Consider the following 27,710-nt stretch of genomic DNA (forward strand, 5'->3'; position numbering starts at 1 on the left):
ACATCTGTGTGCTGCAGGCCCCCGGCCCTAGGGTCTGTGTGTGGTGGGAGCCTCCCCGGGGTGGGGACCAGGCGCCACCCTTTGTGTTCATGCTCTCGTAAGGGCAGACACCGGTCGCATCACGAGGGCAACTCTGACCGGTGTCCCAGTTCTTTGCAGATGTCAGTCCGCAGGTTGCGGTGAGAGTGAGGACACCGTTAACACTCGTTGACTCTCCCAAGTCTGCCCTTTCACCAGCCTTGGGTGCTCCCCTGGGTCATTGGCCTGTGACAATGCCTGGGCTGGGCTGCCAGTGACACCCAGCACCCAGGAGCCAGGACTCTCCCTCGGCCCAGCCCACCTCCTTCCCAGGAAAGTGCTGGTTACTGATTGAACGCGGGAGCCTGGCGTGGACGGCTCCTGGCCGGGATCACCCGACCGAAGACCTCTGCTTCCTCTTCTGCACACAGAGCAGCGCCTTGCAGAGCAGCCGGGCTCTGTGGTGCCCCCAGCAGCAAGGTTTGGACGGGCGCCCCACAGCGTGGCGGGCAGGACCCTGCGGACGGCAGCATGCCGACGGTCTGGTGGCTCTGGCCCCTCGTGGCCCTCTGCTCCGGAGACCAGTTCCGGGGTGAGGCTGAGAAGATCATGCGGGCCACACCTGTCATCGACGGGTAAGCCACCACTCGTGTGACAGAGCTGGGGATGGGGCTGGGGGGCCAGCGGCTCTTACGCCGCTAACTCGAGGACAGCCGTTCTCTGCTGCGACTCGGGGTCTCCGTCCACGGCGTGCCCCTTCCCCTTTGCTGGTCTCAGCTTCTTCTGGGGTCTCTTAGGGCCCCTCAGAGAGTCAGCAGGAATGGAGCAGGTCCAAGACCTCAGGCCCTCAGCAGCTCCTGGGGTCCCCGACATCCCGCCCCCTGCACCCTAGGGGCCAGATCCCAGCTCGGAGTGGGTGTTGGGTGCGGAGGGCTGGAGGTGCTGGGGCCTGGCCCCAGGTGTGCCTCCAACGAGCCGCAGAGCCCAAGGAGCCATATCTCCTCTTGGGGCCTCCGCGTCTTCACCTGAAGCTGCGGGAAGAGTGGCATCTACCACAGGCCCCTGGGAGGCCTTTCCTGGGCCTCTTGGCCACCCTCTGAGCCTCTCCTGCATGCCCCTGGAGGAGACTGCATCACGCTCCAGGACCACTCATTCCTGCTGACCCCTTTCCAGCCCCCATGTCCACCTCCACCGGGTCACCAGTGAGACTCTGACTGTCGTGGCTTCCACCAACTGAGATCTGCTCTCAATGCTGTGGCCAGAGGGAGTCTGGGAGACATGAGTTCCAGTCCTGTCCTTCTGGCTCAAAGTCCCCACCCGCCATGGCTCCCACTGAGCTCAGAGTATGGCCCGAGTCCTCCACTGGCCTCCGAGCCCCCTCCCTGCCACCCTTGGCCATCCCCATGCCCCTGGATGCTCCAGGCAGGCTCCCCCGTCCCTGCTTGTCCTCACACCCATGCTGCCACCCCCATCTCCTCCCGGGATTGCTGACCTGTGTGCAGTGCCAGCTGGGCGCGCACCCCAGCCTTCCCACCCTGGCTGCCCTTCCTGTCGCCGGTCCCCGCAGACCCCCCTTCCCTCCGTGCCCCGTCCGTAGAGCGACGGGCGGCGCATTGGCACACCCTTGGCAGGGGCATGTTAGGACTGCTCCCATGTGTCTCTGGCACCCAGTAAGTGATCAGTGAATGTTACAGTCATTGTTAGATTTTGGCAGATGCTCTGGGCTTTGTCGGTCACAAAACTCTGCAAGTAAAAAAGAGAAAATGGGCTGTGTCCTTCTAAGGGAGCCCCGGGGAGCTGCGGCAGCCCTAGAGAAGGGAGGGGCCGCCAGAGACTAGTGTGCACGCCTCTGCCCTTGCTTTCTCCCCTGTGTCTCCTTCCTGGCCCCAGGGTCCCCTCACATGTGCTCCGTGGGGGATGAAGCATGGAGAAGTGTGTGCAGGAGCTGCTGCCCTGGGCTCCCACCCTGGATGGAGCCCCTGCTGTCTGGTAGGAGGCCAACAGTATGAGACTGGGAAGGTGCTCTGCTCCTTCATTCTGAGGGGCTGGAGGAGGGTAGCTGGGCACAGAGAGGGAGGTCTGAGCACAGGGGGTGGGGGTCCAGAGGCCTGTATGGGGGGCATAATATGGATCAAAGAGCCTAGACAGCCAGGAATATGCAGGGAACTGGGATTCGGGGATCTGGGATTGTCCAAAGAGCTAGCAAGTTAAGACTAGAATGATAGGACCAAAACCAATACTAGCAGATAGGTTAGGGTTAGCTACCTGCATTACTTGTGCAGGTGAGAGACCCAAGGAAGTGGTTTCAGCAAGAGAAATCTAGAGGCAGTCTTGGCATGGTGTTCCGTAATGGAACATGGTGGCCATCATTCCCGTAGTCGCCTCGTGGTGCAAAGCCGCTGCACCAGCTCCAGCCTTTACATCTGCATTCTGGCCAGCAGGAATGAGGAAGGACACAGAAAGGGCAAAGAGTGAGCAACAGCTGTCTGTCAACCAGAGCTTTTGGAAGCTGCCAAAGGGTGGAACTTAGTCACATGGCCACACCCGGTTATTAAGCGGCAGGAAAGTATCTTTATTTCAAATGGCCATGTTCCCTGCTAAAAATAGGGGGTTTGGGGGACACCTGGGTGGGTCAGTCGATGAAGTGTCTGCCTTTGGCTCAGATCATGATCCCAGGGTTCTGGGATCGAGTCCTGCAGTCGGACTCCTAGCTCAGCAGAGACCCTCCTGCTGCCCCTGCTGTGCTCTCTTTCTCTGACAAGGAAGTACTCTTTTAAAAGAAATAGGAGGTGCTCTTACCAAGGAAAAGGTGGAGAATGGATAACAAGCCACCAGCAGTCTCCTACAATACCTAGCTGTCCTTTAAGTGCTTGGAACTGTCACCTCCCCCCTTCGAGCAGGGATCGCATCCTCAGATCACCACTGGGGACACCGCCCCTGCCACACAGATAAGGAGGGTGGGTCCAGCAGGCTCCGGAGCAGCGGTGCTGACCGCAGGGCGAAGGTGGCCTCTGTTCCCCACCCTGGGCTCCAGTGAAAGTGCCCCTCCCTCCTGGAGGGTTCCTGGCCGGTGGCTGGAGGGTGTAAAGTCCTGTCCAGGGGCCCTGCCCAGCCCTGCCCCAGGCAGCACCCAGTGGCATCCGGGCTCTGGTGTTCACCTTCCCATCCACCTCTCGGTGCCCAGAAGCGTCCTGACCACCAGCTCACACCCTGCACATCGGAATGCATTAGTGGTGGGAACCCCCCAGGAGAATAGGGGCGGCTGGCCTGCGAGGCCCAGGTCCTAGCAGTTACTCATCTACCTCGGGCTTCCCCACAGGTGTCCCGCAGTCCAGGCTTGGCCGATTCAAGCGCAGGTTCCGACGGCGCAGGGCTGAGCTGGGCCTGAGACTCTGCGTTTCCCATCAGTTCCCTGGCCCACCCTCTTCCACATGTGGAGCTTAGGGGGACCTGGCGGCCCAGAGGTCTTTTGCCCTTCAGGCTGCAACTTGTTCCTGGGTCCAGGAAGCAATCTGCTCCCTCCCCCGCAGTGGGTTCTGCCTTTGCAGCCCCAACCAGCTGCTGATGTTCCAGCCCACTCCCCCTCCCCTCTCTCGCTCCCAAGCTCTCACCCCTACTGGCTCCTGGGAAAACTCAGAGGGGCCTCAGTCCTTGCGGAGCATATCAGGACGTGCTTGGTCCCATGTCCCAGTGCCCTGCTCCTGCTGCCCCAGGAGTAAGGGGTGGGGGTGCCAGGCCCCCAGAGGCAGGCCACATCCACATCCCCACCCCTCCCAACAAGGAGAGGATTTCATCTTTTTTTTTTAATATTTTATTTATTTGTGGGCGCCTGGGTGGCTCAGTGGGTTAAAGCCTCTGCCTTCGGCTCAGGTCATGATCCCAAAGTCCTGGGATCGAGTCCCGCATCGGGCTCTCTGCTCAGCGGGGAGCCCGCTTCCCCTCCTCTCTGCCTGCCTCTCTGCCTGCTTGTGATCTCTGTCAAATAAATAAAAATCTTTGAAAAAAAAAAAGATTTTATTTATTTATTTGACACAGAGAGAGAAATCACAAGTAGGCAGACAGGCAGGGAGGGGGAAGCAGGCTTCCTGCCAAGCAGAGAGCCCGATGCGGGGCTCGATCTCAGGACCCTGGGATCATGAACTGAGCCGGAGGCAGAGGCTTAACACACTGAGCCACCCAGGCGCCCCAAGGATTTCATCTCTAACTTGGGAAGACAGTCAGGGTCAGGGTCTCGCACCCAGCTACCCAGGGTCAGCCAGCCCTGTCTGAACCCCTGCCCCTGCTGCCACGGCTGCTTCTCCCTCTTCCATGGGGACGATCCTCGGAGGGAAGACCCCCCCAGAGGCGCTCTCAGCTCCCAGTCCCCTGCTGGAGCTTCCGGGAGCAGCTACCCTGCAGGTTTAGCTAAGGAGCCCGGTACCACCCCTGTGGCTGGCTCCAGTCTGTGTGGCCATCCTGCCTGCCTCCCACCCTCTCTTCTGGCCTCCCACCCTCTCTTCTGGCCTCCCCCAGGCACAACGACCTTCCATGGCAGCTGCTAACCATGTTCAACAACCAGCTCCAGGAGAAGGCGGCCGACCTGACAAGCCTCGCCCAGACCCACACCAACATCCCCAAGCTCAGGGCTGGTTTTGTGGGGGCCCAGGTATGGCTCAGCTCAGCCCCGCACTGGCCTCTGCCCAGGTCCTGGCTAAGGGGCTAGCCCTCACTTGCGGGGGGTATGCCTGGGAACCTTAGGGCCCCGAGCCTTCAGGGGGTCTCCGAGCCACACAGGCCAGGGGAGGGCTTCCGAGACAGGAAGGAATTGGGACGGCGTGCATTTGGGCGAGGGGCCCAGAACCTCAGTGCCCCGCCCCTCTCCCCTGGGCCCCCAGTTCTGGTCTGCATACACCCCCTGCGACACCCAGAACAAGGACGCCGTGAGGAGGATCCTGGAGCAGATCGACGTCATCCACCGCATGTGCCACATGTACCCCGAGACCTTCGTGTGTGTCACCAACAGCACAGGTGGGTGCCGGTGCAGCCCGCCCCCTGGAGCCCCTGCTCCTCTCCACCCCAGCCCGGTGCCGCTCAGGGGTGCCCTCTTTGGAAGCCCCGGGACACCCTGGGCTGCCCCCAGCTGGCTATCCTCGCAGGCATCCGGCAGGCCTTCCAGGAGGGGAGGGTAGCCAGTCTCATCGGCGTGGAGGGTGGCCACTCCATTGACAGCAGCCTGGGCGTCCTGCGGGCTCTCTACCACCTGGGCATGCGCTACCTGACCCTCACCCACAGCTGCAACACGCCCTGGTAAGGGCCCCCAGGAATGGCCTGCACCGTGCGGGAGGGTCCTGGGCCCGGGGTCCAACACAAGCCCTCCCCTCCTCCTGTACCTACCTGTCCTGGGGTGGGGATCGGGCGGTGTCTGGGACATGGGCAGACCAGGATGACCACTCTGCCCCTGGGACACCTGCTGTCCCCTTTCCCAGGGCTGACAACTGGCTCGTGGACACCGGAGAGGATCAGGCCCAGAGCCAAGGCCTGTCAGAGTTTGGCCAGGTGAGGGGGGCATTCGGCAGGGACCACAGTCCCCTTGGAGAAGTGACCCAGCAGACAGGGTGTCGTGTCTCGGGCCCTCGGCTTATAATCAGCTGGAGCTGGCAGGGGTTGTCCCCGGGTGGGCACATGCCGGAACCTGCAGGTCACCCCCCGTCCCCGAAGAGTTCACAAGCACCTGGCCCAGCCCGGTAACCTGCCCAATCCCACGCCCAATGCCCAGACTTGTCAGGGGAGCTGCGGCGAGCCCCAGAGGGCCGCGCAAACACCAGTGTGCTCAGTGCAGCCTTGCTGGCCTCCGCGGCCGTGTCCATGCAGAGCGTGGTGAGGGAAATGAACCGACTGGGTGTCATCATCGACCTGGCCCACGTGTCCGTGGCCACCATGAAGGCTGCCCTGCGTCTGTCCAAGGCTCCCATCATCTTCAGCCACTCCTCAGCCTACAGCCTGTGCAGACACCGGCGCAATGTGCCGGATGACGTGCTCCAGCTGGTGGTGAGGGACTGCGGGCCAGGGCGCGGGGGTCTGGCCTGCTCCCGCGGCTGCGGCGCCCCTCCCGCACCCACCGCTGTCCCCTTCTTCTGAGCAGAACCAGACAGGCAGCCTGGTGATGGTGAACTTCTACAACGACTACGTCTCCTGCCAACAGCAGGCCACCCTGTCCCAGGTAGCAGGTAGGTGGACGTGAGCGGCCACAGCAGTGGGGGGGGGCGGTCGAGGGCGGCTGCTGGGACCCACACCCACTGCCTTCTTTGGCAGACCATCTGGACCACATCAAGAAGGTGGCTGGAGCCGGAGCTGTGGGCTTTGGTGGGGACTATGACGGTGTCTCCAGGTAAGGGGCAAGGCCGGGGTCCTGTAGAGGAGCCAGGAGGGTCAGCCCCCCCCCCCCCAACATGTTATGAGGGGCTGAAGCTAGAAAGTGACTGCAGAGAAGCCGGGCATGTCTCCCTCTCAAGGCGTGGGAAGCTCTGATCTGTGGGGGGGTGGCGGGTCAAGGCCCTGACCCTGGAATGCAGAGCCTGGTTCTCTCTGTCCTCACCTCAGGCTCCCCTCGGGGCTTGAGGACGTGTCCAAGTACCCAGACCTGGTGGCCGAGCTGCTCAGGAGGCGGTGGACAGAGGCAGAGGTCAGGGGCGCGCTGGCCGACAACCTGCTCAGGGTCTTTGAGGCCGTGGAACAGGTGAGGACGGTCGCTGCCGAGTCAGCCTTCCGTGCAGGCATGAAGGCCTGCAGCCCCCCATGTCTTTCCCCAGGTGAGCGACCACGCGGGAACCCCTGAGGAGGTGCCCATCCCCCTGGGCGAGCTGCAGGGTTCCTGCAGGACGACATACGGCTACTCAGAGGCTCCCAGCTTCCACCCTCCGCCGGGGGCCCTGCTGGCGTCCCTCAGCACCATCCTCCTTGGCCTGTGTCTTCTGTGATACCCTGGGGTCTGGACCTCAGGGGCTCCTACAGCTCTGGGGAGACCGTGGCCACCGGAGCAGGGAGATGCCAGGGAGCCGCCCCCCACGCACAAAGCCTGGCCTCTCCAGAGCACGTACCTGGGAGGGCGGACAGCTGTGGGCAGGCCTGACCCAGACACGCCACAGGCAACACGACCATCAATAAAGGCAAAGACCCTTCTGAGTCAAGAGGGTGTGTGTCCTCAGCACCCCGGCCCTGGAGGGGGTCTCCTGGGCACCCAAGGGCAAATTCTGTAAAAATGGTCCCAGGCTGGACCTCCAGACACAGCAGCACCTGGGTCCTGGGAGAGCCGGGTCAGAAAGGGCACAGCCTGGGCACGGCCTCCATCTCTGAAAACACCATGGAGGCTGCAGTTGCCCCTCCCCCACACACCCCACACCACGATGCACACACGTGTGCCCACCCTCATGCCACCTGTGTGCCCACAGCTCACCCCTCGGCCCTGCTCCCCTGTTTTAGGCTGGAGCCTCTACGAACACTGCGCCTGGACAGGTACAGGCTTTACTACCGCAGGAGGGACCCCCTGCCCAGGTGCTCTGCGCTCTGAGGTGCCCACACATCAGTGGACAGCTGTGCAGCCGCCACCTGAGCCTGGCTGCCCTTGGCCCGTGAGGGTCCCAGCCTCTCACTCCCAGGCAGGTCTGCTGTGCCCAGAGGGACGCTGGTGAGGATGTGTGGATCACTTTGGAGGGATTTAATGTTAGATCGTTTCTGTCCCGAGTTGGCCAGGTCCCGCCCACAGCCCCCCATTCCGCCACAGGGGCTTTTCTGGCAGAGGCCGTGGGAAGGGCCCCTCCGGTGGGCTGCAGGAGTGGAACGGCGAATCCTGCCACGTGCACCACCCCGTAACCACCCCAGAGAGGCCACAGCTGCCGGTGCCACCCAGAGCCTGGCCTGGCCCCAGGGGGCTCACCGCTGTGTGCTGTCAATGTGTCCCGCCACAGTTCATTCCCGTGTTCACTCGAGCTTGTTCCAACCTCGAGAGACGCCTCCTGAGGCTGCGCGAACCCCCTCCCCAGGCTGCGGCAAGCTTCCTCCAGGGCCCACTTCTTCCCTGATGAGGCCCACAGGGGGTGCACAACCAGGGGTCCCGTGCACAAGCAGATGTGCACGGCGTTGCCTGTGCATGGTGTGAGGGACCTGGGAGCTGGAGACTGTCCCCAGCCAAGGACAAGCCAGGATTGGGTCCCAACTCTTGAGTCCTGGCACATTTCACATGTCTGAAAACCAGTTCAAGACCAGGCCAGAGGGGGCACCCACGGGGCTCACAAATGAAGGACGGGGACCACCGCCCACGCACGTGCGAGAGGAGCAGGAACATTACAGGGAAGCGCCGGGAGCCCGAGGAAGGGCTGCGCGCGCCGTCCGCGGCTCAGCAAGCAGTCCCTCGGAGGGGCGGTCAACAGTCCTCCGTGGTTCGTGGCAAGACAAATGAGCGAAGCCAGGAGGACACGGAGGCTGATTTCTGCTGTCAGGGAAGTTACACGTGAGGAGGGGATGGCCAGACTGAGCCCGAGCAGGGCTAATGTGTGGTTTCTGGGGCCCAGTGGGGTGTCCATGTGTGGTTTCTGGGGCCCACAGCGGGAAACACCCACAGGCCCACGCGGATGGAAATAACGCAGTAAGGAAACAGAGAGATCTCTTTGTTGAAACAGAACTGCAAATAGGAAATCACCACGAACGTTGTTACCAAGAAGATTCCTCAAGGGAAAGGAGTATCAGGGGCAAAGTATGACAATGTTTCCAGGTGATGCTGCAATCCTGAAATTTCTCCCCACAAGATGCTCAACAGAGGGGAAAACGGAGCGTCACAGGGGAGATGCCTGGCCCATACTCCATCCCAGGCGAACAAGACAGCAACACGGGGCGCCTGGTGTGAAGCGAGGAAGACACGATGCCACTTCTGTGGGACTTGTGCCAACAGCTGTGACCTCAATGTCATCATGTGAAAAAGTCCCATCAGCCCGAGTGGAAAGGCGGTCTATAAAATAACTGGCCAGCGAGTGTCCAGGTCAGGGTGCCTCCCGCTCAGGCGTCTCGGGGGCTCGGCTGGAGAAGTGTCCGATGCTTGACTTCAGCTCAGGTCACTATCTCGGGATCATGAGACTGAGCCCCACGCCAGGCTCTGTGCCGGACGTGGAGCCGGGCGGGGTTCTCGGCTCTCCTCTCCTTCCGCCCAAGCACCCGCCTCGCGCTCATGCGCTCACTCTACCTCTTAAAAAAAAAACAAAACGAAAAAGGGACCTTCTAGGTCACAAAGGCAAACGGGGCTGCTCCAGCTTGGAGGAATGGAGGCGTTGCAAGGTGACCTGGCCAGTCACAGAGGTGGACTAGAAAGTGGGGGCGCTGACAGACAGAAGTAGACAGAAACCATGCAATTTGCAATTCTGTGTACGCTTACAATTATTTCAAGGTATAAAGTTAAGAAAATTTCTAAGTTCAGACTCTAACTCCATCTGTAGGGGTGGAGCCCAGAGCATGCAACCCGCGGCCGGCCCGCCTGACCTGCCCTCCTCCAGGGACCCTCCTCAGCCTCCTACTTGAGGGCTGGAGAGCCCTATCAGGGGCCCACCTATGGCTCCCCACCCTACCCAAGGCCACGGAAGAAAGCCGGAGAAAAACTCTCAGGGATCAATCTGTTTACTCACAACAGCATTTTAGGAAATAGGCGAGTGCACCCAGTGTTCTCTGGTGAACCACAGCCGCGGAGCTCTGCCCTCACTGGGCCCCTGGACAGCGAGGATCTTCTCTGAGCCCCCAGAACATGGGTGCCCCGAGAGACCACGGCCAGGGAGTAAGGCGAGACCAGCATTGTGGAAGAAAAACCAGACAGTACGCCGACCTGGCCTCTGGGGTCTCACGCCACCGTCTCAAGCATCAAGGCTGCCCCAACATAACAGACCACACAGAACACCCAGGAACAAGCAGGTCCAGGAGAATCACACGCAGTGAGTCATGGTAAAGGTCTCCAAAGTTTCTGTTTACGAGAACCACTGGCGTGAGGACAGCTGGGACAGCTGGAGACCTCTGGGAAGGGCTGGCTGGGCGGTGGCCGTGCACAGAGCCAGGCCCCTTGAGGACCAACCATGGAGTTCTCACCAGTTCATACCAAGAACCGGGCTTGGACCCAATGCTCCCCATCTGTTGTCTGCTCCTTCTATTTTGGCAAAACAAAAAACCCTGGAAGCTTCAAGAAAACAAAGAAAAACCTCAGGAACTTAAAAACATGGAAAGTGCTGCCTGTCCCAGAAACTCATCGGGAGGAGCTGCTGCGAGCCGCTGGGCTGCGCTGCCTCGGGGCCTCCCAAAGCTGGCCTGCTGGGGGCATCTCTCCGAGTGTGCGCACTCCAGCCGGCCCCTCTGGCTTCCAGGTTGGGGGGAGGCACCTGTTATTTACAGTACAGAAGAGAGTGACACAGACGCAGCACCCCAAGTGGGAGTGGGAGACCGCCAGCTCCTTACTGGGAAGGACCTCAGTGCACTCCTGAGTTCCTACAAGACACAGAGCACACCCCTTGGGGCCCCAGGCTTTCCAGAGGGTGGGGACCCCTGGAAGGGCATGCCTGGACTTGAAGCATGGCGCCTGACGCCAGGGATCCCGAGTGGGCCCAGCCAGCTGGCCTCCAGGTGCCAGGCAACAGGAAGCAGCGCTGACCCCTGTCGGCTGACCGCTAGCAGCACATCTGCTGTCACACAGAGTCTGAAGGCCCACATAGCCCCCATGGCATCCACTGGTTAGTCCCTATCACGGGGTGGAGGATGGAGGGGAGCCAGCAGAACCCCGAGCTGGTCAGCCCAGAGTTACAGAAATACCCCACGGAAGTCAGAAGTTTGTGCAAACTCACCCACCGGGACACAGCCACCGCCTACGCTAAGAGGGACATTCGCAGGCCTGGAGGGAAGGGCCACACTGCAGGGTGTGCAGAAAGGCAAGCGGCGTGGGGGGAGAGATGGAGCCCTCCTCCCCGGCCCTTCCTGCACGTCCAGGCCAGGGACGCAGGGCCCTGCAGGAGGACTCGGCTAGTTTCTCAAGGCGGCCAACCTGCGAATGAACAACACAGCTGCTGTGAGGGAGGCTGAGGGGCAGAGGCGCCCCTGAGCCACCCCTGAGCCGCCATGCACCTGATCCAAGACACCAGCCCTGGGGGCCACGGGCCCCTCACCCCTCCGCCAGGCCACGACCCTCCCCTCTAAAGCTCGACCTCGCAAGGCCATCAGGTTAGGGTAGGAAGAGCCAGGGGAGCAGCCACACAGTCAAACACCTGTCATGTGGGTTCCTAAAGTGAACCGGGACAAGCGTGAGCGCATGGTGACACAACACGGACTGAATGAGGGGCAGGGGACACAGGCGGCCAGACAGAATCTGGCCTGGGCCTCAGCTACAGGCCTCTGTGGAAGGAGCAGCACCCCTGGGCCAAAGGCCTGCCGCACGAGCTCTACTCCCGAGGCCATCTCCCACAGCCCCAGCGTCAGAGCATGGGGTGAAGAGCCCAGCACAGGGGCACTGAGCCCACCTCCGAGACAGCTGGTCCTCCTGGCTGCGCACGGAGCTCTCGCCCACAGCAGATGCGCCCTCAGGCAGCTGGCTGAGCTGGTCCAAGACCTCCAGGCCGTTCTCCTCGGCAATCTGCACGATGAGGCTGTCCACCTGCTCCTGCGGCGTGGTCAGCGTGGTGGCCGAGCTCATGGAGTCCTCCATCACCTGGGGGTCACGGTCTGGGCAGGTGAGTGCGGGCCTGGGACCTCCGGCCACCCTCTCAACGTGGTTCCTGCTCACTCTCTCCACCCGCACTAGACCACCCCTTACTTCCCAAGGCCCTGTCTCCAGCACTCTCAGACCCCTGGGCGCTGAGCCGACCACCACCCTGGAAGAGACGCTCACGCCCCAGCGCCAAGCCTCCCTCGTATCTGCCAGGCCTCCACATACTGGTCCAGACCCCGCAGGAGTCAGGAGCTCTGTAGGCAGCTCCCACAGAGGGGGCCAGCCACACGAGCCCCTCCCGGGCAGAGCCCTGCCTGCCCCGAGCATGGGCGACGTACCGAGGTGTGCACGTCGAGGTTCTGCACCTGCTGCTCAAACCTGTCCATCACCGCAGAGACCTTCTGTAGGTCCATGGTGCTCAGCGCCCTGTCCAGGGCTTTTGTCACCTGTGCCATGTTCTTGGTCACCTGGCACGGAAGGAAGTGAGGAGGCAACAGACCTGAAGGACGGAGATGTCACCCACAGGGGACAGGCCCCCAGCACTCTCCCCAGGCCCAGGCCCCGCCCAGGGCCAACAGGATTCCAGCCCTGGCCAAGCCAAGCCCTGTTCGGGACAGGCTGGGCCTCCTGGGGGCTGCAAAGCTCGTTCTTGGAAGGTCTCCGGAAGGTCTCCAGAAAATGCTATCACCTGAACCACAGACACGAGACTCAAGCCACGGCTCCTTAAGACAAACCCGAGGACACCTTGTCTCGTCCTTTGGTGCCGCCCTCACAGTGTAGACAGAACCCCTGCGACACCACCCACGGGGACCGGCATGGCTCCTCCTGCCCAGCCAGGCTCCTCGTCTCTGCTGGCAGGAGCCTGCCTGCGTGGCATAGGGACCAAGGCCCGAGCACTCACCCCCTTCATGGTCACGGCCGTCTGCACCTTGGAGGCCACTGCATCCACGCGGGACGCCATGCGGAGCCAGTTCACGCCCTCGTTCCTCTTCCGGATGGCGTTCTCGGCGTACACACGGGCACACTCCACGTTCTTCTGCTGAAGAGCCTGGAATTGAGGGGAAGCGCCAGCTGGGAGAACGTGCAGGAACTGTGACCGACCATCGGGGACCTGCTCCTGGCTTTTCCCAGGGCAAGATCTGCTAGCACGGGGCAGCCCCCTTGGCCTGTGAGCTCCGTGAGAATGCAGAGACGCCAGGCCCCCAGCTTGTCCAGGACTGCGGCGTCCAGGCAGCATACCACACTAGCCCGCGCTGGGTGCTACACAGCAGACCCGGCCACAGGAACACAGCCGCCTTCTCCACCTTCCAGCCCCTCTCCTCCTGCCACACGCCCTCTCTGGTCTCTCCAGCCGCCCACACTACAAGCGCTCCCAAAAACCACCGTGGCGAAGGCTGACGCCAAGCAAGTAAGACCGTGGAGGAAACCGAAGGAACAGACTGGGGTCAGTCCTCCGGTTTCCATTCTGCCCTGGGAGTGCCAGTTTGGGGGAGAGGGTCACCAAAGCCTAACACCCCCGGGAGCTACGTCACAGTTGTCAGAGCCCCCACGGAGAGCAGCCAGAAGTCCCCAGCACCTCCCCTCTGCCCCGAGTCTGATGCCTGAGGCACGGGCTACACAAGGAAGAGGCCAGGGAGGGGCTGGGCGTGGTGGGGACGGAAGCCCACGTCCCACACGATTTGTGCAAAATGCGTGTTCAGAACTTTGGAAGCAAAGAAAAGGCATGGACCTTCCAGGAAAAAAGCAAAGGCAACACCCGGTCCTTTTGCTCTGGACGCCCTTAGTGGGCTGGGAGCCAGAGTGGGGTCACCGGAGGCCCTGAGCAGGCCCGAGAGAGCACCCGTGGCCAGAGTCATGGGGTGCGCCTCCCACAAAAAGAAGACACCAGAACAAAGCGAGGGGCACGGCCGGGGCACGGGGCGGCCTCACCTTCTTCACTTTGGCCTGCTCCGCCTTGGAGTCCTTCTCCGCCTTCTTGGCCAGCTTCTCCAGCTGCTTGGCTGTGAACTGAGCAGAATCAGGACACGCAGGTCAGACACACACGGTGGCCCTTGGGTACCCTCCCCGCCCTCCTCAGCATCCCCTGCCCCTACTGCCGAGAGGGGGCCTGGCCTGGGTCTCCGAGGGGACAGGGAGGGCTGTGAGGGGTTTCCTAGTATGTCCTAACCCAGAACACCGAACCCAAACGCTCCCCCAGCGTGGAAAGTTAAAAAGCCAACTCACACAGGGGTGCCTGGGCCGCTCAGTCGGTTAAGCATCAGCCTTCAGCTCAGGTCCTGATCCCAGGGTCCCGTAATTAAGCTCCGTGTGGGCTCCCCGCTCAGCAGGAAGCCTGCTTCTCCCCCCCAACCCCCGCCGGCTCATGAGCTCTCTCTGTCTCTCAAGTGAATAAAATCTTTTTTTTTTTTTTAAAGATTTTATTTATTTATTTGACAGAGATCACAAGTAGGCAGAGAGGTGGACAGAGAGAGAGAGGAGGAAGCAGACTCCCCGCTGAGCAGAGAGCCCGATGTGGGACTCGATCCCAGGACCCTGAGATCATGACCTGAGCCGAAGGCAGCGGCTTAACCCACTGAGCCACCCAGGCGCCCCTCAAGTGAATAAAATCTTTAAAAAAAAAAAAAAAAAAAGGCCAACTCACACACTCAGTATTACTTAGGGATTTTCTTTCTTTCCTTTTTTTTTTTTCTTAAAGATTTTATTTATTTGACAGAGAGTGTGGTAGACCCTTTCAGACACGGTTCTCCGCATTTAAACATGGAAGAAACTGACACAGTTGAAACGTGAATCCGTATCTACCGACTCTTGAGCTTTGCTGGGTGAGAGCACGGGCAGAGGCAGAAGGTGGTTTCCTGCCGAGCAGGGAGCCTGATGCGGACTTGATCCCGGGACCCTGGGATGGCGACCTGAGCCCAGGAAGACGCTTAACGACTGAGCCCCCAGGTGCCCCTCTTTCTTTCCCTTTTTAAAGATTTATTCACGAGGAAGAGAGCGCGAGCGAGCGAGCACAAGGGGGCGGGGCAGAGAGACTCTTAACAGACGCCCCTGCCGGCCGCGGAGCACGACCTGGGGCTCCAACTCAGGACCCTGAGATCATGACCTGAGCCAAAAACAAGAGATGGACACTTAGCCAACTGAGCCACCCGGCCCCCTTACCATGGATTTCAACTTTCTGAAAAAACTTGACAGGATCTGCTTCAGGTGACCCCAAATGGTAACACAGAGTTCCAGATGAACATCCACCTCGCCGTGTTCTCTTCACAGAACACTGTGTTTGCAAGGGGCTGCCGGGCAGTGCACGCCCCCAGGCTGGGTCGGAGTGGTCCCCACAGCTCCCCCTACAACGCCTCATCTGGCCAGGAAGCCGGCAGGCAATGTCAGATAAGCCAAGTGCAAGACTGACGTTCCAGAGGCCCACACAGCTTCCCGGGGGCGGTGGCTCCTCGGCCAGAAACCCCTGCCTGCCTGCGAGGACCACCCAACACTGGCCCTCGGTGCCCCCCGACTTGGGACTTTGTCACACAGGAAGGATTTCTTGTATACCTACCTCACACTTCTATGCTCCTTTTTAAAAAGTTTTTTTTTTTTTTTTAATTTGTCAGAGAGCACGAGCGACGTGAAGGGGTCGGGGGAGGAATGTGTTGCCGGAGGAGGACCGGTGCGGGAGTCGGTCCCCGGACCCGGAGACCGTGATCTGAGCCGAAGGCAGACACGTAACCCACCGAGCCCCCAGGTGCTCCCTCTTACATTCTTTCAGGGAAAAACCCAGATTTTCCTGAACCCGGAATCTGGCCCTGAGCACTTTCCACAAGCTGGAAGCTTGCCAAACAAAGCACCTGGGCCTTCGGGTGTCCCCGGCCCTTCCTCTCCATTGCAAAGCCAGTGTGATGAGCTAGTCAGCTGTGTGGGTGCCTCAGCCTGGCGCAGCCTTTCAGAACTAAGCACGGCGGCTAACTGTGGAGACACTCAACGGAAGAGGAGCAGAAGCCTGCTGTGGATTAATCGTCAGGGGCTGCTCTGCTGCTCAGAACACTCTTCTTCCACGTGAAGGTAAGGAATGTGAAACCACAATCTTCAATGCCTAGTGGAACACCCAGGGATGCACCCAATACCCAAGTTTCCTAAAGATGTTTCTTAAAGACAGCAGGCTCACTCCCTCATGGACGAGCCCAGGTGACCTGCTTCTGCTCAGCCCAAGACAAGGCAAGGCTTAACATGCCATCAAGCCAACTCAATAACCTCTCCCTTGTCATCAGTCCAGAAGGCCACTGTTCAGAAATCACGCAGTTTGTAATCTGTCCTTCTGAGTGTGATCACTAAGACAGGGTTGGCGTGAAAGGTCCTTCAGTACATACCTTCAACTGGAACAGGGTATCTGCAAAGAAAGGAGATAGTTTGCGGATTTCTTTCTTTCTTTTTTTTTTTTAAAGACTTTATTTATTTATTTGACAGACAGAGATCACAAGCAGGCAGAGAGAGAGAGACGGGGAAGCAGGCTCCCCGTTGAGCAGAGAGCCCGATGCAGGGCTCGATCCCAGGACCCTGGGATCATGACCTGAGCCAGAGGCAGAGGCTTTAACCCACTGAGCCACCCAGGTGCCCCTGGTTTGAGGATGTCAACTGTGACAAGCGGCACGTCCAACAAGCAGATGGGACCACTAAGACCCTCCTCAACACAGAGAGCTGGCACAGGGTGCAGGCACGGATGGCGCCTTCAGGGAGGCCCACTGCACACTGGAGGCAGAAGATAGTTTCATGCACCAGCTCTGCTCCCTCATCAGCCAAAGGGCAAACGGAGAGGCTCTCTCACCTCTGACTCCTTACAGGTAATACCAGGGTGGCGGGGGTTGTCCTCAAGGATTAGTGTGCCAACAAAACTGGTCATGGATACAGCATGTGGCCCTGGGTGAAAACTCGAGCGGGGGTTTGAAATTAAGGCACCCTGACGAAGGCCCTTGGGATTCTTTCCCAATTTAGTAAAGCTCAGTATTGGGCAATCTGTTATTTTATATACTTTTTGTCCCCAAAAGTAAATGGATAAAAGTAGCAAGAGGGTGACTCCTGTGCTATCAAAGACCTGGCCCGCAGCCAGAGACCACCTTCCATGGCATCTGGCACGTCTGAGCCATCAAATCGGGCTCAGGCGCCCCCGTCCCTCTTCTCTGAGAGCTAGACCACACTAGTTCAGAGAAGATGCGACATCTGTACCACAAAGACGGAGTGGAGTGTCCACAAACGCAAATCCAGGCCCCCAGCTGAGAGCCTTGGCCCGGGGCCGGGGTGGGGGGGTGGGGTCTCACGCCCTGTGCCAGCCCAGGCCCAGGCCAAGGCCGCCGTGGAATCGGGGATCCGAGCTAAGTGGACGCAGGTGGCAGAGTACCGCCCGCAGGGAAGCCAGGCGAGGTGTGGCCGGCTCTCCGGCTTCCGGCCCCTCCCTGCCTCGGCCTTCTCGGTACTCGAGCACCAGGAATGGACTCGCAGGAGCAAAGAGCTCTTAGGGCGAAACCTGACCGGCCAAAGGAAAGCCACCGAGGGAGCTGGGGGCTGCCGAGGGAAGGCCAGCGTCCGGTGGGGCTGAGGAGCTGTCCCTCCCCTCCCCGGCCGACGGGCCCTTATCTCTCCGCGTGCCACGCCAGCCCGCACGCACGCCGGCAAGCGCAGGGCCTCACCTGACCACCCGTCCTTCCTGGCCCCGGGTGCCCCGAGCGCGGCCCAGGCTGGGCAGCCGGCGCTCTGCCTCCCCGCCCGGAGGAGCCGGCGGCAGGCTCCCGCCCCCCACGCGCAGCCGGGCCCGGCGCGCAGTCAGGGCTGCTCGCCCGAGCGCCTCGCACTTCGGCGGGCGGTGCTCGGGGACAGGGCCGCCGCCGTCTCCTTCTCCGGCGCCCTCTGGCCGGACATCCCCGGGCCTCAGAGGCCGCCGCTCGCCGGTACAGGAGCCGGAGGTTTGGGGGCGGACGCGGAGGCGTCCGGGGGAAGGGGGTGAGGTCCGGGGGCCCGCCCTCCCCTGGCGGCCGGGGTCTCTTACCGTCCATGGCCGGTTCGGCAGCGGCAGCCCAGGAACGGGCGCACGGGATCCCCGGGCCGCGTCCACCGCCCCGACCCGCTCCGCCGCGCGGGAACTTCCGGGTCCCCGCCCACTTCCGGCGGGCGGCGGCTCTCGCGAGAGCGCGGCGCGGGTCCCGCGGGCGGGGCGTTGCCGTGGCGACGCGCGCCGCTGGGCCGCGGGGGCCTCTGTGAGGCGCGCGGCGGGCGGCGGTGCGGGGGCCGGGCCGCGCGGCGGGCGGGGGCGGGGGGCTCCCCTATGGGACTGTCCAAAAGCAAACCCAAGTCCAGGAGAGGTAAAGGGGCGCGGGCCCGCCGTCGGCGCGGGGCTGGGAGCCGCGGGGGCCTTCTCGGCCGGGAGCGCGCGGGGCCCCGAGCCGGCCGCAGCCCGAGCCGAGCGGGAGATCGCGGCTGACGGGCCGTGGTGCGTTGCAGGCGAGGCGGCCCGGGCGCGCGGCCCTCCCGGCGCGAGGACGAGGGGGAGGTCGACGGACAGGCGCTCCCCGGAGCCCGAGGAGCCTCCGACCCGGCCCGCGGAGAGCCCCCCGGGGAAGAAAGCGGCCGCCAAGGGAGCGCGGCCTTCTTCATCCGAAGTCCAAGGTAGGACGTGCCCGGCCCGCAGCCCGCGGACATCCCATTCCGCCGGGGTGGGACGCTCCCCGCGGGGCTCCAGGACGCGAGTCGTCGGGGGCTGCGGGGCGCGTCGTCGGGGGCTGCGGGGCGCGTCGTCGGGGGCTGCGGGGCGCGTCGTCGGGGGCTGCGGGGCGCGTCGTCGGGGGCTGCGGGGCGCGCCGCCGCACCGCGCACTCCCGCCCCGCGGCGCCCCGCAGCGGAAGCCGGGAAGGCCGCTTCGGTCCGGCGTTCAGCCGTGGACGTGCACGGCTGGCGGATGCAGAGACCGCGGCGTCGGGGGGCAGAGCGGTTAAACGGCTGCGCAGGTTGCTTCCCTTTATCCATTCGCTCTGCTAACGGCCGGGGTGCTAGACCCTTGCATGCGGGGGAGGGGAGGCCACAGGCCGCAGCCGGAATAAGAAGCCTTTGCTCCGTTTTGTCACGGGTGTTGCGCACGTGGAATTGTTAAACTCGTTTAAACGAGGAGGGGTGATGGGGTTTGTCCCTTGGAACAGGCTTCCCCAGAGTGGAGGCTGTTGGGGCAGTGGCAGGGGCCCTGTCCCAGGCCCAGGGCTGCAACGGAGCAGGAGCCAATGAGGCGCTGGCAGCAGGAATTCCAAAAGGATCCAGGATGTAGAACCAGCAGATCCTGCTGTTGGATGAGATGTGGGAGGTCCAGGGCGTGAGTGTCACTGATCTTGAGAACGGACAGTCAGCTGACGGGTTGATGTTGGGAGGAAGGCTGGCCTGGCGGGGAGAGAGGAGCTGGCATGGGCAGGCTCAGACGGAGGCACCTGTGAGGCCATCAGGGGCAGGAAACCATTTGCAAGGAGGGTGTTGGGCTGGGGAGCAAGGCTTGCCTTCCGATCCTGATGCTCACCTTGGCCTAAGAGTGGAAGACTGCAGGAAGGGCCGGAGTCCTGGGAGAAGGTTGGGAGAATGCTACCAGTCTATCAGGAGCCTTCTGGCCGGAAGCCACCGAACAGCCAACAAGATGCGGCTTTCCTGGGCGCTTCAGTGTTCCCCAAGGAAAGGGTCGGAGGACGGCCCTCAGGGTGGCTTGCTCAGCAGCGGGCAGTGACTTCAAGGACTGTTTGAGCATACTTTTGTCACCCTCCGTACCTACGGTCCCCAGAGAGCTGGATCGCTCTCGGTGTCACATGTAGACAAGACAGCTGTCCCGTCCGTGGGAGGCTATTTTTCTTGGGAGCAGAACCTTCCCCTGCTGGATGTCACCTGCCCAGCATTGCTAGGATGGGCCCCAGGGTGAAAATTCTGAGGCTGGACCTCTGTCAGCAAGGGCAGGTGTGGGCAGGGGTGGGGAGAGACGCCAACGGTGTCTGTCACACCCTCAGTTCAGAGGGCGGAGAGAAGCTGGACATGGAGCTAGAGTGAGGACGGACTTGCAAGAAGGAAGGCGAAGAGCTTTCTCCGTGCGAGGAGACGTCTCAGCAGTGACGCAGAGCACGCCCCTGACACAGGCTGCACCGTGGACAAGCTCCCAGATCATAACATCCCACTGAAAGAAGCCAGATGGAAAGACCAAAGATACTATGGTGCCGTTTACATGAGATGTCCAGAAAAGGCAGATGTACATAAGGGGAAGCCTGGACTAAGGGTGGGAACAGAGATTAGCCACAAAGGGGCAGAAGAGATCTTCTGAAGGTGATGGGTATGTTCTTAAAACGGAGCAATGGTGTCCGGCTCTGAAAGTTTGCTAAAAATCATTGAGTGGTAGCTTTAAACAGGTGGAGCGTAAATTATAATGCAACGAAACTCTTAAATAAGGTGATGAATAAAACAGTGTCTCAAAAGAAAAGAAAGAAAGAAGGTAAAATAGTCGACGGTATTCTGTGCTGCAAAGAGACTGAGTAAACCCAGGAAAGACTCCATGAATGAGGCGAGTCGCTGGTCTCGGTGGCCCTGCAAGGAGCACAAGCCAACAGTCAGAAGGGAAAAGAGACGCATGGTCTGCCGGGTAGAACATCTAAACTAGGGCAAGGGCGTCTTCTCTCACAGGTGTGTTTTAAAGCTGAAGAATTTCCCTATTAGGTTTGGAAAAGGCAGGATTTGGGGAAGCCAGAGTTTCCTTCAATTAACCAAGTACCAGAGATGAGGTCTGATTGTGGGTTTTAACTGTGGGAGCCCTGTGATGGGGGCATAGCATCTTGTCTTGCTGCTTATCTATATACTTAAAATACTGCATTACGAAGTCCGTATACAGACAGTAAAGAGATTAATACACCACAAATCTGCAATCAGCCAGTTCCAAAATACTAGAAATCCTATTTAAAAAAAAAAAAAGAGGGGTGTCTGAGTGGCTCAAGTCATTAAGCATCTGCCTTTGGCTCAGGTCATGATCCCAGGGTCCCGGGATTGAGCCCCGCATCAGGCTCCCTGCTCAGCAGGAAGCCTGCTTCTCCCTCTCCAACTCCCCCTGCTTGTGTTCCCTCTCTCACTGTCTCTCTCTCTGTCAAATAAATAAAATCTTTAAAAAAAAAAAAGACCCTAATTTTTCTACAAATAAATGACATCATGGTGCAGGGGTGGCTCAGTCTGTTGAGCGTCTGACTCTTGATTTCAGTTCAGGTCATGATCTCAGGGTTCTGAGATCGAGCCCTGTGTTGGGCTCAGTGTTGGGTGTGGAGTCTGCTTAAGATTCTCTCTCTCCCAGGACACCTGGGTGGCTCAGTGGGTTAAGTCTCTGCCTTCGGCTCAGGTCATGATCTCAGGGTCCTGGGATCGAGCCCCGCATCGGGCTCCCTGCTCAGCGGGGAGCCTGCTTCCTCCTCTCTCTCTGCCTGCCTCTCTGCCTACTTGTGATCTCTGTCTGTCAAATAAATAAATAAAACCTTAAAAAAAAAAAAAGATTCTCTCTCTCCCTCTGCCCCTTCCTGTCCTCTAAAAAATTAAAAAATAAAAAATGGCATAAAAAAAGGAGGGTGTCCTCCTCAGCTTGGGCTGCTATAACAAAATAGGGGTAGCTTCAACAACAGACATTTATTTGTTAAAACCCTAAGGACTGAGGACCCCATACCCTGGGTACGATGAATGGTTTTCTGAGATGCTCCCTTCTTGCCCTGAAGAGAGGGGATCACGGTCTCTTCCTCCTACTGTAAGGACACTGATCCCATCACGGGGGCTCTACCCTCATGAACTCAACTCAGCCTGCTCACCTCTCAAAGGCCCCACCTCCAGATACCATCCCACTGGGGACAAGGCCTTCAACACGTGACTTTTGGGGGCATACAAACATTCAGTCCATAGCAGAGAGAGCTGTACAAGGAGATTTGAGTGACCTAGGTACCAAATATAGTGTGGGCCTGGGCTAAGTCATTCTTGAGATAACCAAATTAGATATTAGATAATAAGGAATCAACGGTAGTTTTCTTAGATGTAACAAGGGTCTTGTGGTGATGCTCAATCCTTATTTGATAGAGATTGATATTGCATTATTTATGGCTAAAATTATGTCTGAGATTTGCTTGCAAATCTGAGACAGACAAAACAAGGTGACAGAATGTCAGTCAAAGCCGAGTGACACGCGTGCATACTCCCGACACTGTTCTATTTTCACGTTGTCTGAGTATTTCCATGCTTTAAGAGTAGAGTGTGCTTATTTGCAATAATTTTTTGAAAAAGAAGAGAAACTTGTGGGATATTTATCAGCTACTAGAAACATACTGAGTGAAAAAAGCCAAGTTCAAAAGGTCTCATGCTTGGGGTTAGTGAAGGCAGGGAGTGGGGAGCTGCAGGGGGAGAGGGTGTTGCTATCAAGGTATGGGGAGAGGGGGTCTTTGTAATGATCAAACAGTTCTGTATCTTGATCTTTGTGAAGTTTATATGGAATAAAATGGCAGAGAACACACCTTGTGCCGTAATCAGTGTCTTGTTTCATGGCCCTGTAGTCACAGAAGAGGTTACCATTGGGACCGCTAGCCAAACTGGGTGAGGGTCTATGGGGACTTCTCTGTACTTTTGCAACTTCCTGTGAATTTATAGCTTCAAAATTAAAAGTTTCAAAATGTATCAAAATTGGGGCGCCTGGCTGCTGCAGTTTGTAGTGTGACTCTTGGTCTCAGGGTTTTGAGTTTGAACCCCACGTTGAAGATAGAGGTTACTTAAAATCTTTTTAAAAAATCTTTTAAAAGGCTTTTTAAAAAATTTATAATAATTAATATAGTTCCAGTATAATACTAGATCAATGCGGGGTGCATGGGTGGCTCAGTCAGTTATGCATCTGACTTCAGCTCAGGTCATGATCCCAGGGTTCTGGGACTGAGCCCCATTTTGGGCTCCCTGCTCAGCAGGGAGTCTGCTTCTCCCTCTGCTCCTGGTTTCTTTGTCACTCTCAAATACATACATGTGTTTTTTTTTTTTAAAGATTTTATTTATTTATTTGACAGAGATCACAAGCAGACAGAGAGGCAGGCAGAGAGGGAGATAGAGGGAAGCAGGCTCCCTGCTGAGCAGAGAGCCCGATGCGGGACTCCATCCGAGGATCCTGAGATCATGACCTGAGCCGAAGGCAGCGGCTCAATCCACTGAGCCACCCAGGCGCCCCGACATACATGTTTTTTAAAAAGTGACTGCAAGGGGCGCTTAGGTGGCTCAGTGGGTTAAAGCCTTTGCCTTCGGCTCAGGTCATGATCCCGGGGACTGAGCCCCACATCAGGCTTTCTGCTTGGCGGGGAGCCTACTTCCCTCCTGACTCTCTGCCTACCTCTGCCTACTTGTCATCTCTGTCAAATAAAGTCTTTAAAAAAAAAAAAAAAAGTGACTGCAAAAGGATATATTTTCGTATGTGTCCTCAGTAGGGACCATCCTTCTAAGCTTCAAGTAAAGATATTGCAAAGATATATTTGAAGGACTTGACTACATTGAGAAGTAAAACATCTCTCCAAACCCTCTATAAACAAATGGTAAAGTCAAAAGGTATTTGCAAACAGGAGTCAAAGTATACCACACAACAGATCAAGTGCCCTGACATACTATTGGTGGAAATACCAATTTCCTTAAAGACGTCCAGTGATATGGGAGAGAAGATTTCAAGATCCCCACCCCAGTGAACAAGCCCTGTATGATCCCCTTCCCACCTGAATGCAGGCAGAGCCTGTGAAGGAGACAGGATGTCACTCCTGTGATGTGGTCAGCGATCCGTTGGTTCTGACTTAATCAAAATGAAGTTTATCCGGGGTGAGCTGGACCTAACTGGAGAAGCCTTTTACCTTTTTCTTAATTTATTTTTAAGACTTTTATTTATTTGATGGACACAGCGAGAGAGGGAACACAAGCAGAGGGAGAGGGAGAGGGAGACGCAAACCCCCCGCTGAGCAAGGAGCCTGATGTGGGGCTTAATGACTGAGCCACCCAGGCACCCCTGGAGAAACCTTTTTAAAAAAGGTAAAAGTGAGAATTTCACATGAAATTAAAAAAAAAAATAGTAACACACATACACATACACACAAAAAAGGTAAAAGTGCAGCGGTACCTGGGTGGCTCAATTAAGCATCTGACGATATCAGCTTGGGTAGTGATCTCAGGGTCCTGGGATGGAGCCTCAAGTAGGGCTCCGTCCTCAACAGGGAGTCTGCCTGAGGACTCTCTCACTGGTGCGCCCTTGCTCCCTCCCTCTCAAATAAGTAAATCTTTTTTTTTTTTTTTTTTAAAGGTAAAAGTGGGGTGTGCCTGAGTGTCTAAGCCGGTTAAGTGTCTGCCTTCGGCTCAGGTCATGATCCCGGGGTCCTGGGATTGAGCGCCATGTCAGGGTCCCTGCTCAGGTATTATTTCAATTTAAAAACAATTTTTTAAGTTGTCTTGATATGAAAAGAGCTGTGAGCAACCCCCTGCCAACAGTCAGCAACAAAGTAGGGACTTTAGTCCTTCACTCATAAAGAAATGACTTCTACCTAGCAACCTGAATGAGCTATTAAGGCCCCAGGTCCAGACGAGGGTGCTGCCTGGCTGAGGGCAGGATTGTTGGACTTTGGACCAACAGAAACTTGAATGATAAATGGATGTGCTGTTCTAAGGCAGCCACTAAGTTTGCAGTGATTTGTTCAGCAGTAACTGAAAATCAGTACACGTACTGATCTCAAGAACCCTAAAAAAATAGTTGTTCCCAAATGAAGTCTTAAAACTCTAAGATTAAAGAAGTCTTGTTTTGAACTAGAGAACCTCAAACTGTAAAGATGTTAGTTCTCAATCTATGGAATCGGTGACCACACTCACACACCACAGGTCTTTTGGGAACCGGAGGAAATCACTCTCAAGTCTACCCGGGAGAATAAAAATGTAAGAACATCCGGAACCCGGGAAGTGGGCGGGGTGAGAAGGACTGATGCGAAGACGCCCCTACGGCAAGAGCCGAGCGGCCGAGCCGCGCCCCGCGATCCCGTGCGGGCTGTGTTCATGATGCCCGCACCGCACAGAGGACCTGGCAGACAGACAGAACCTTCTTCACTCTGATGCTGTGACAACTGACTTGACAACCAAGAAAACAACTTAGTATTTTTGCCTCAGTCTTTACTTGAATTCTACATGAATCCAAAAATTAAAGAGAGAGAGTAAAACTGTTAACAGTTTTTATAGGTCTGGTGTGGGGAACACCTTTTTTCACTGGAAAGGAAAGAAGGAAGGAAAAGAATCCTTCCATATGCAATTTTTGCTTGTGTGTTATGTTTTAAATCAAGTATCTGTTGCTTTTTAGTCTTAATATATAAAAGAATGTGTAAGTTAACATAAAAAATGAAACCCCCAATTTATTTTTTTTAAAAGATTTTATTTATTTATTTGACAGAGAGAGATCACAGGTAGGTAGAGAGGCAGGCAGAGAGAGAGAGAGAGAGAGGAGGAAGCAGGCTCCCCGCGGAGCAGAGAGCCCGATGTGGGACTCGATCCCAGGACCCTGAGATCATGACCTGAGCCGAAAGCAGCGGCTTAACCCACTGAGCCACCCAGGCACCCCGAAACCCCCAATTTAAATGCAAAATATGAAATGCAGGTTTTGACTGACTTATAAAAATAAAAAGGACACTCTCAGTGCCTAGTATATGCCATGGGCCATTCACTGGTAGTTAAAACAATCAAAGCTGGGGGTGTGGCCATGAAGACGGACAGAGTTCCCGCCCTGGCATCTCCCTCTACCAGCTGCCTTGAGCACATGACCTCTCAGTGCCCAGTTCCTTCATCTGCAAAACAGAGCTCATAAGAGGCCTTACTTCAGGAAGTGATGTGGCTTGGTATTCACAGTCCTTATTCTAGGCTCACCATGATGTCTGACTGAGAACTGCACCCCAGGCGGCCGAAGCATCAGACCCCAGGCGGCCGAGTTCACCAGGCATTTGAAGTGGGGCACAATGCACAGTGAAAAGCAACAGGATCAGCATGGTAGCATTTTTGGAACAGTTGTGTGATAGTGTGATTACTCGAACTCTACCTGAACACACCTGTGCAGAGAGCACTCTGTCGGGCTTTAACAGAGGCCTGAGCCTCCAACCTGGAGCCCTGTTGAGGGGTGGCTGGGAGATGCAGCAGGGAAGGCCTGAAAGCACTTCTGCTTAAGTATTTTGTAACTTTTGACAAACTTGGCATTTCACAAGTCCTATGCAATCCTTGTAAGCTTAAATTTAAAATGTTGTGGCTGATTCCAGAAATGTTACTTCTTGGGGCACCTGGGTGGCTAAGTCAGCTGAGCATCTGACGCTTGGTTTCAGCTCAGGTTGTGATCTTAGGGTCATGGGATTGACCCCATGTTAGGCTCTGTGCTCTGCAGGGAGTCTGCTTGAGAATTCCCTCCCTCTCCCTCTGCTCACACTTGCTCTCTAAAATAAATAAATGTGGGGCGCCTGGGTGGCTCAGTGGGTTAAAGCCTCTGCCTTCGGCTCAGGTCATGATCCCAGGGTCCTGGGATCGAGCCCCAATCGGGCTCTCTGCTCAGCGGGGAGCCTGCTTCCTCCTCCCTCTCTCTGTCTGCCTCTCTGCCTGCTTGTGATCTCTGCCTGTCAAATAAATAAAGTCTTTTAAAAAAAAAATAAATAAATAAATAAATAAATTTTTTTTAAAAGGAGAAACGTTAATTATTCCACATTCATTGATAAGGTTCTATACAGAGAGGTGGTTTTTTTGGTTTTATTTTTAACCAGATTTAGAATCCTTTGGCAACTGTATCTGAACCTTCACCTCTGGGGCAGAACCTGCTGCTTCTTTTCTCTCTCTGTCCCCTTCCTTGTCTGTCCCAGAAGCTGGCTGGCAGCTCGGTCTCTCCACAGTGGATGGTGGAAGTGTGTCTCCCTTCTATTCCCTGAAAGAGTGTCTAGTATTCTCTACCCTCGCGCCTGACGTGTTCGCTGGTTAGAGCTCCGGAACGCTCACTCGCTGTTCAGGCTGCTTGTGACCTTGCCCTCCTTTTCCGGAACCAGACATCGAATTCTTTTGCTTTGGCCCTAACATAGGCATTGTCCGCCTTGTAGAAGAGCTTTTCCACAGACACGTTAAATACCTGGATGTTTTCTTCCTTCTAGAGAACCCTGATGGAAAGGTAAAGGCGAGCCAGAAGACAGTTGTCATTCCACAGATCATCATCACTAGAGCCTCAAGAGAGACTCTGACCAGCTACAGTTCCATCGGAAGCGACGAGCAGAGAACTATTAAGGAGCAGGTTGAATGGACGCCCTACTACCGACACAGAAACCCCAGTACCGTAGATGCCTATCATTTCCGAGAATAAACGAGCACTGAGTAGCTGGCATTGCTCACTGTGCTCGGAGTCTCAGCCATGATGGCAGAAGGGCCATCCTGCCCTTTGGGAAGCTGCAGTTGCCCCTTCCGTAAATGAGATTCCTCTCAGTGGCTAACTTGGTCTTACCTTCCCCAGAGCTGCTGGCAGCTTGGCAGAGGGCAAGAGGGACTCTGGCTCAGAGACCGAACTTTGTGGTGATCCATGAATTAGACGACCTCTGTTGTCACTGGCTATGCAGGGCGATGAACCAGCAGCAGGCAGCATCTCTCGCTCTTGCTGGGCAATTAAAATCCTTGCTGTCCACTTCTGAAGGGCGTGGTGCAAGGACTCTGCAGTTGCAGCGAGTGGAATTGAAAGACCCGCGGATCCCCTTACCCAAGAATCCAACACTGCCACTGGATGCAATCCGCAAGAGGTTCTTTATTGTTAGGCAGGCGCCTGCGGGTGGTCAGCAGCTCCTGCTAGCTGAGCACACCCGGCTGGGCAAGGCTGGGGTGGTCCTGGGTTTTTATAGACAGGTACAAACAAGTTTTGGGTGGGGCGCAACTGATTGGTTGACAGAACTTTTGAAAAAGGCATACGTGGAGTTTGCTGATT

At 57.4% G+C, this 27,710-nt stretch overlaps 3 protein-coding genes across 4 annotated transcripts in view; 2 read left to right on the plus strand and 1 right to left on the minus strand.

Annotated features, from left to right (window-relative positions):
* Positions 1–7,184, plus strand: part of DPEP1 (dipeptidase 1) — a 13,006-nt gene extending 5,822 nt beyond the window's left edge. Inside the window, exons 2-11 of the mRNA XM_059383686.1 lie at positions 450–653; positions 4,531–4,663; positions 4,893–5,025; positions 5,154–5,304; positions 5,484–5,553; positions 5,869–6,045; positions 6,140–6,224; positions 6,310–6,385; positions 6,598–6,733; positions 6,807–7,184. Of these exons, the coding sequence (XP_059239669.1) occupies positions 550–653; positions 4,531–4,663; positions 4,893–5,025; positions 5,154–5,304; positions 5,484–5,553; positions 5,869–6,045; positions 6,140–6,224; positions 6,310–6,385; positions 6,598–6,733; positions 6,807–6,974 (1,233 nt within the window). The 5' untranslated portion in view covers positions 450–549 and the 3' untranslated portion in view covers positions 6,975–7,184. The remainder of the gene's footprint in view (positions 1–449; positions 654–4,530; positions 4,664–4,892; positions 5,026–5,153; positions 5,305–5,483; positions 5,554–5,868; positions 6,046–6,139; positions 6,225–6,309; positions 6,386–6,597; positions 6,734–6,806) is intronic.
* Positions 7,185–8,643: 1,459 nt separating this feature from the next.
* On the minus strand, positions 8,644–17,853 carry CHMP1A (charged multivesicular body protein 1A). Of its 2 annotated transcripts, XM_059383664.1 has the most exons (7): positions 17,745–17,853; positions 16,075–16,094; positions 13,649–13,726; positions 12,621–12,767; positions 12,058–12,186; positions 11,532–11,719; positions 8,644–11,059 (listed from the first exon to the last, which is right to left on the minus strand). In XM_059383664.1, exons 1-7 carry the CDS (start codon positions 17,749–17,751, stop codon positions 11,038–11,040), a joined length of 591 nt encoding a protein of 196 aa, XP_059239647.1. In that variant the 5' UTR covers positions 17,752–17,853; the 3' UTR covers positions 8,644–11,037. The 2 variants fall into 2 exon arrangements, with proteins under 2 accessions (XP_059239647.1, XP_059239648.1); XM_059383665.1 differs by lacking the exon at positions 16,075–16,094 and having other exon boundaries at positions 17,745–17,844.
* Positions 17,854–17,975: 122 nt separating this feature from the next.
* On the plus strand, positions 17,976–27,704 carry SPATA33 (spermatogenesis associated 33). Its single transcript, XM_059382394.1, has 3 exons — positions 17,976–18,057; positions 18,197–18,361; positions 26,896–27,704. Exons 1-3 carry the CDS (start codon positions 18,021–18,023, stop codon positions 27,099–27,101), a joined length of 408 nt encoding a protein of 135 aa, XP_059238377.1. The 5' UTR covers positions 17,976–18,020; the 3' UTR covers positions 27,102–27,704.
* The last annotated feature ends 6 nt before the right edge of the window (positions 27,705–27,710 follow it).

Source organism: Mustela nigripes, chromosome 17, assembly GCF_022355385.1.
Source record: "Mustela nigripes isolate SB6536 chromosome 17, MUSNIG.SB6536, whole genome shotgun sequence".
NCBI classification, from domain to species: Eukaryota; Metazoa; Chordata; class Mammalia; order Carnivora; family Mustelidae; genus Mustela; species Mustela nigripes.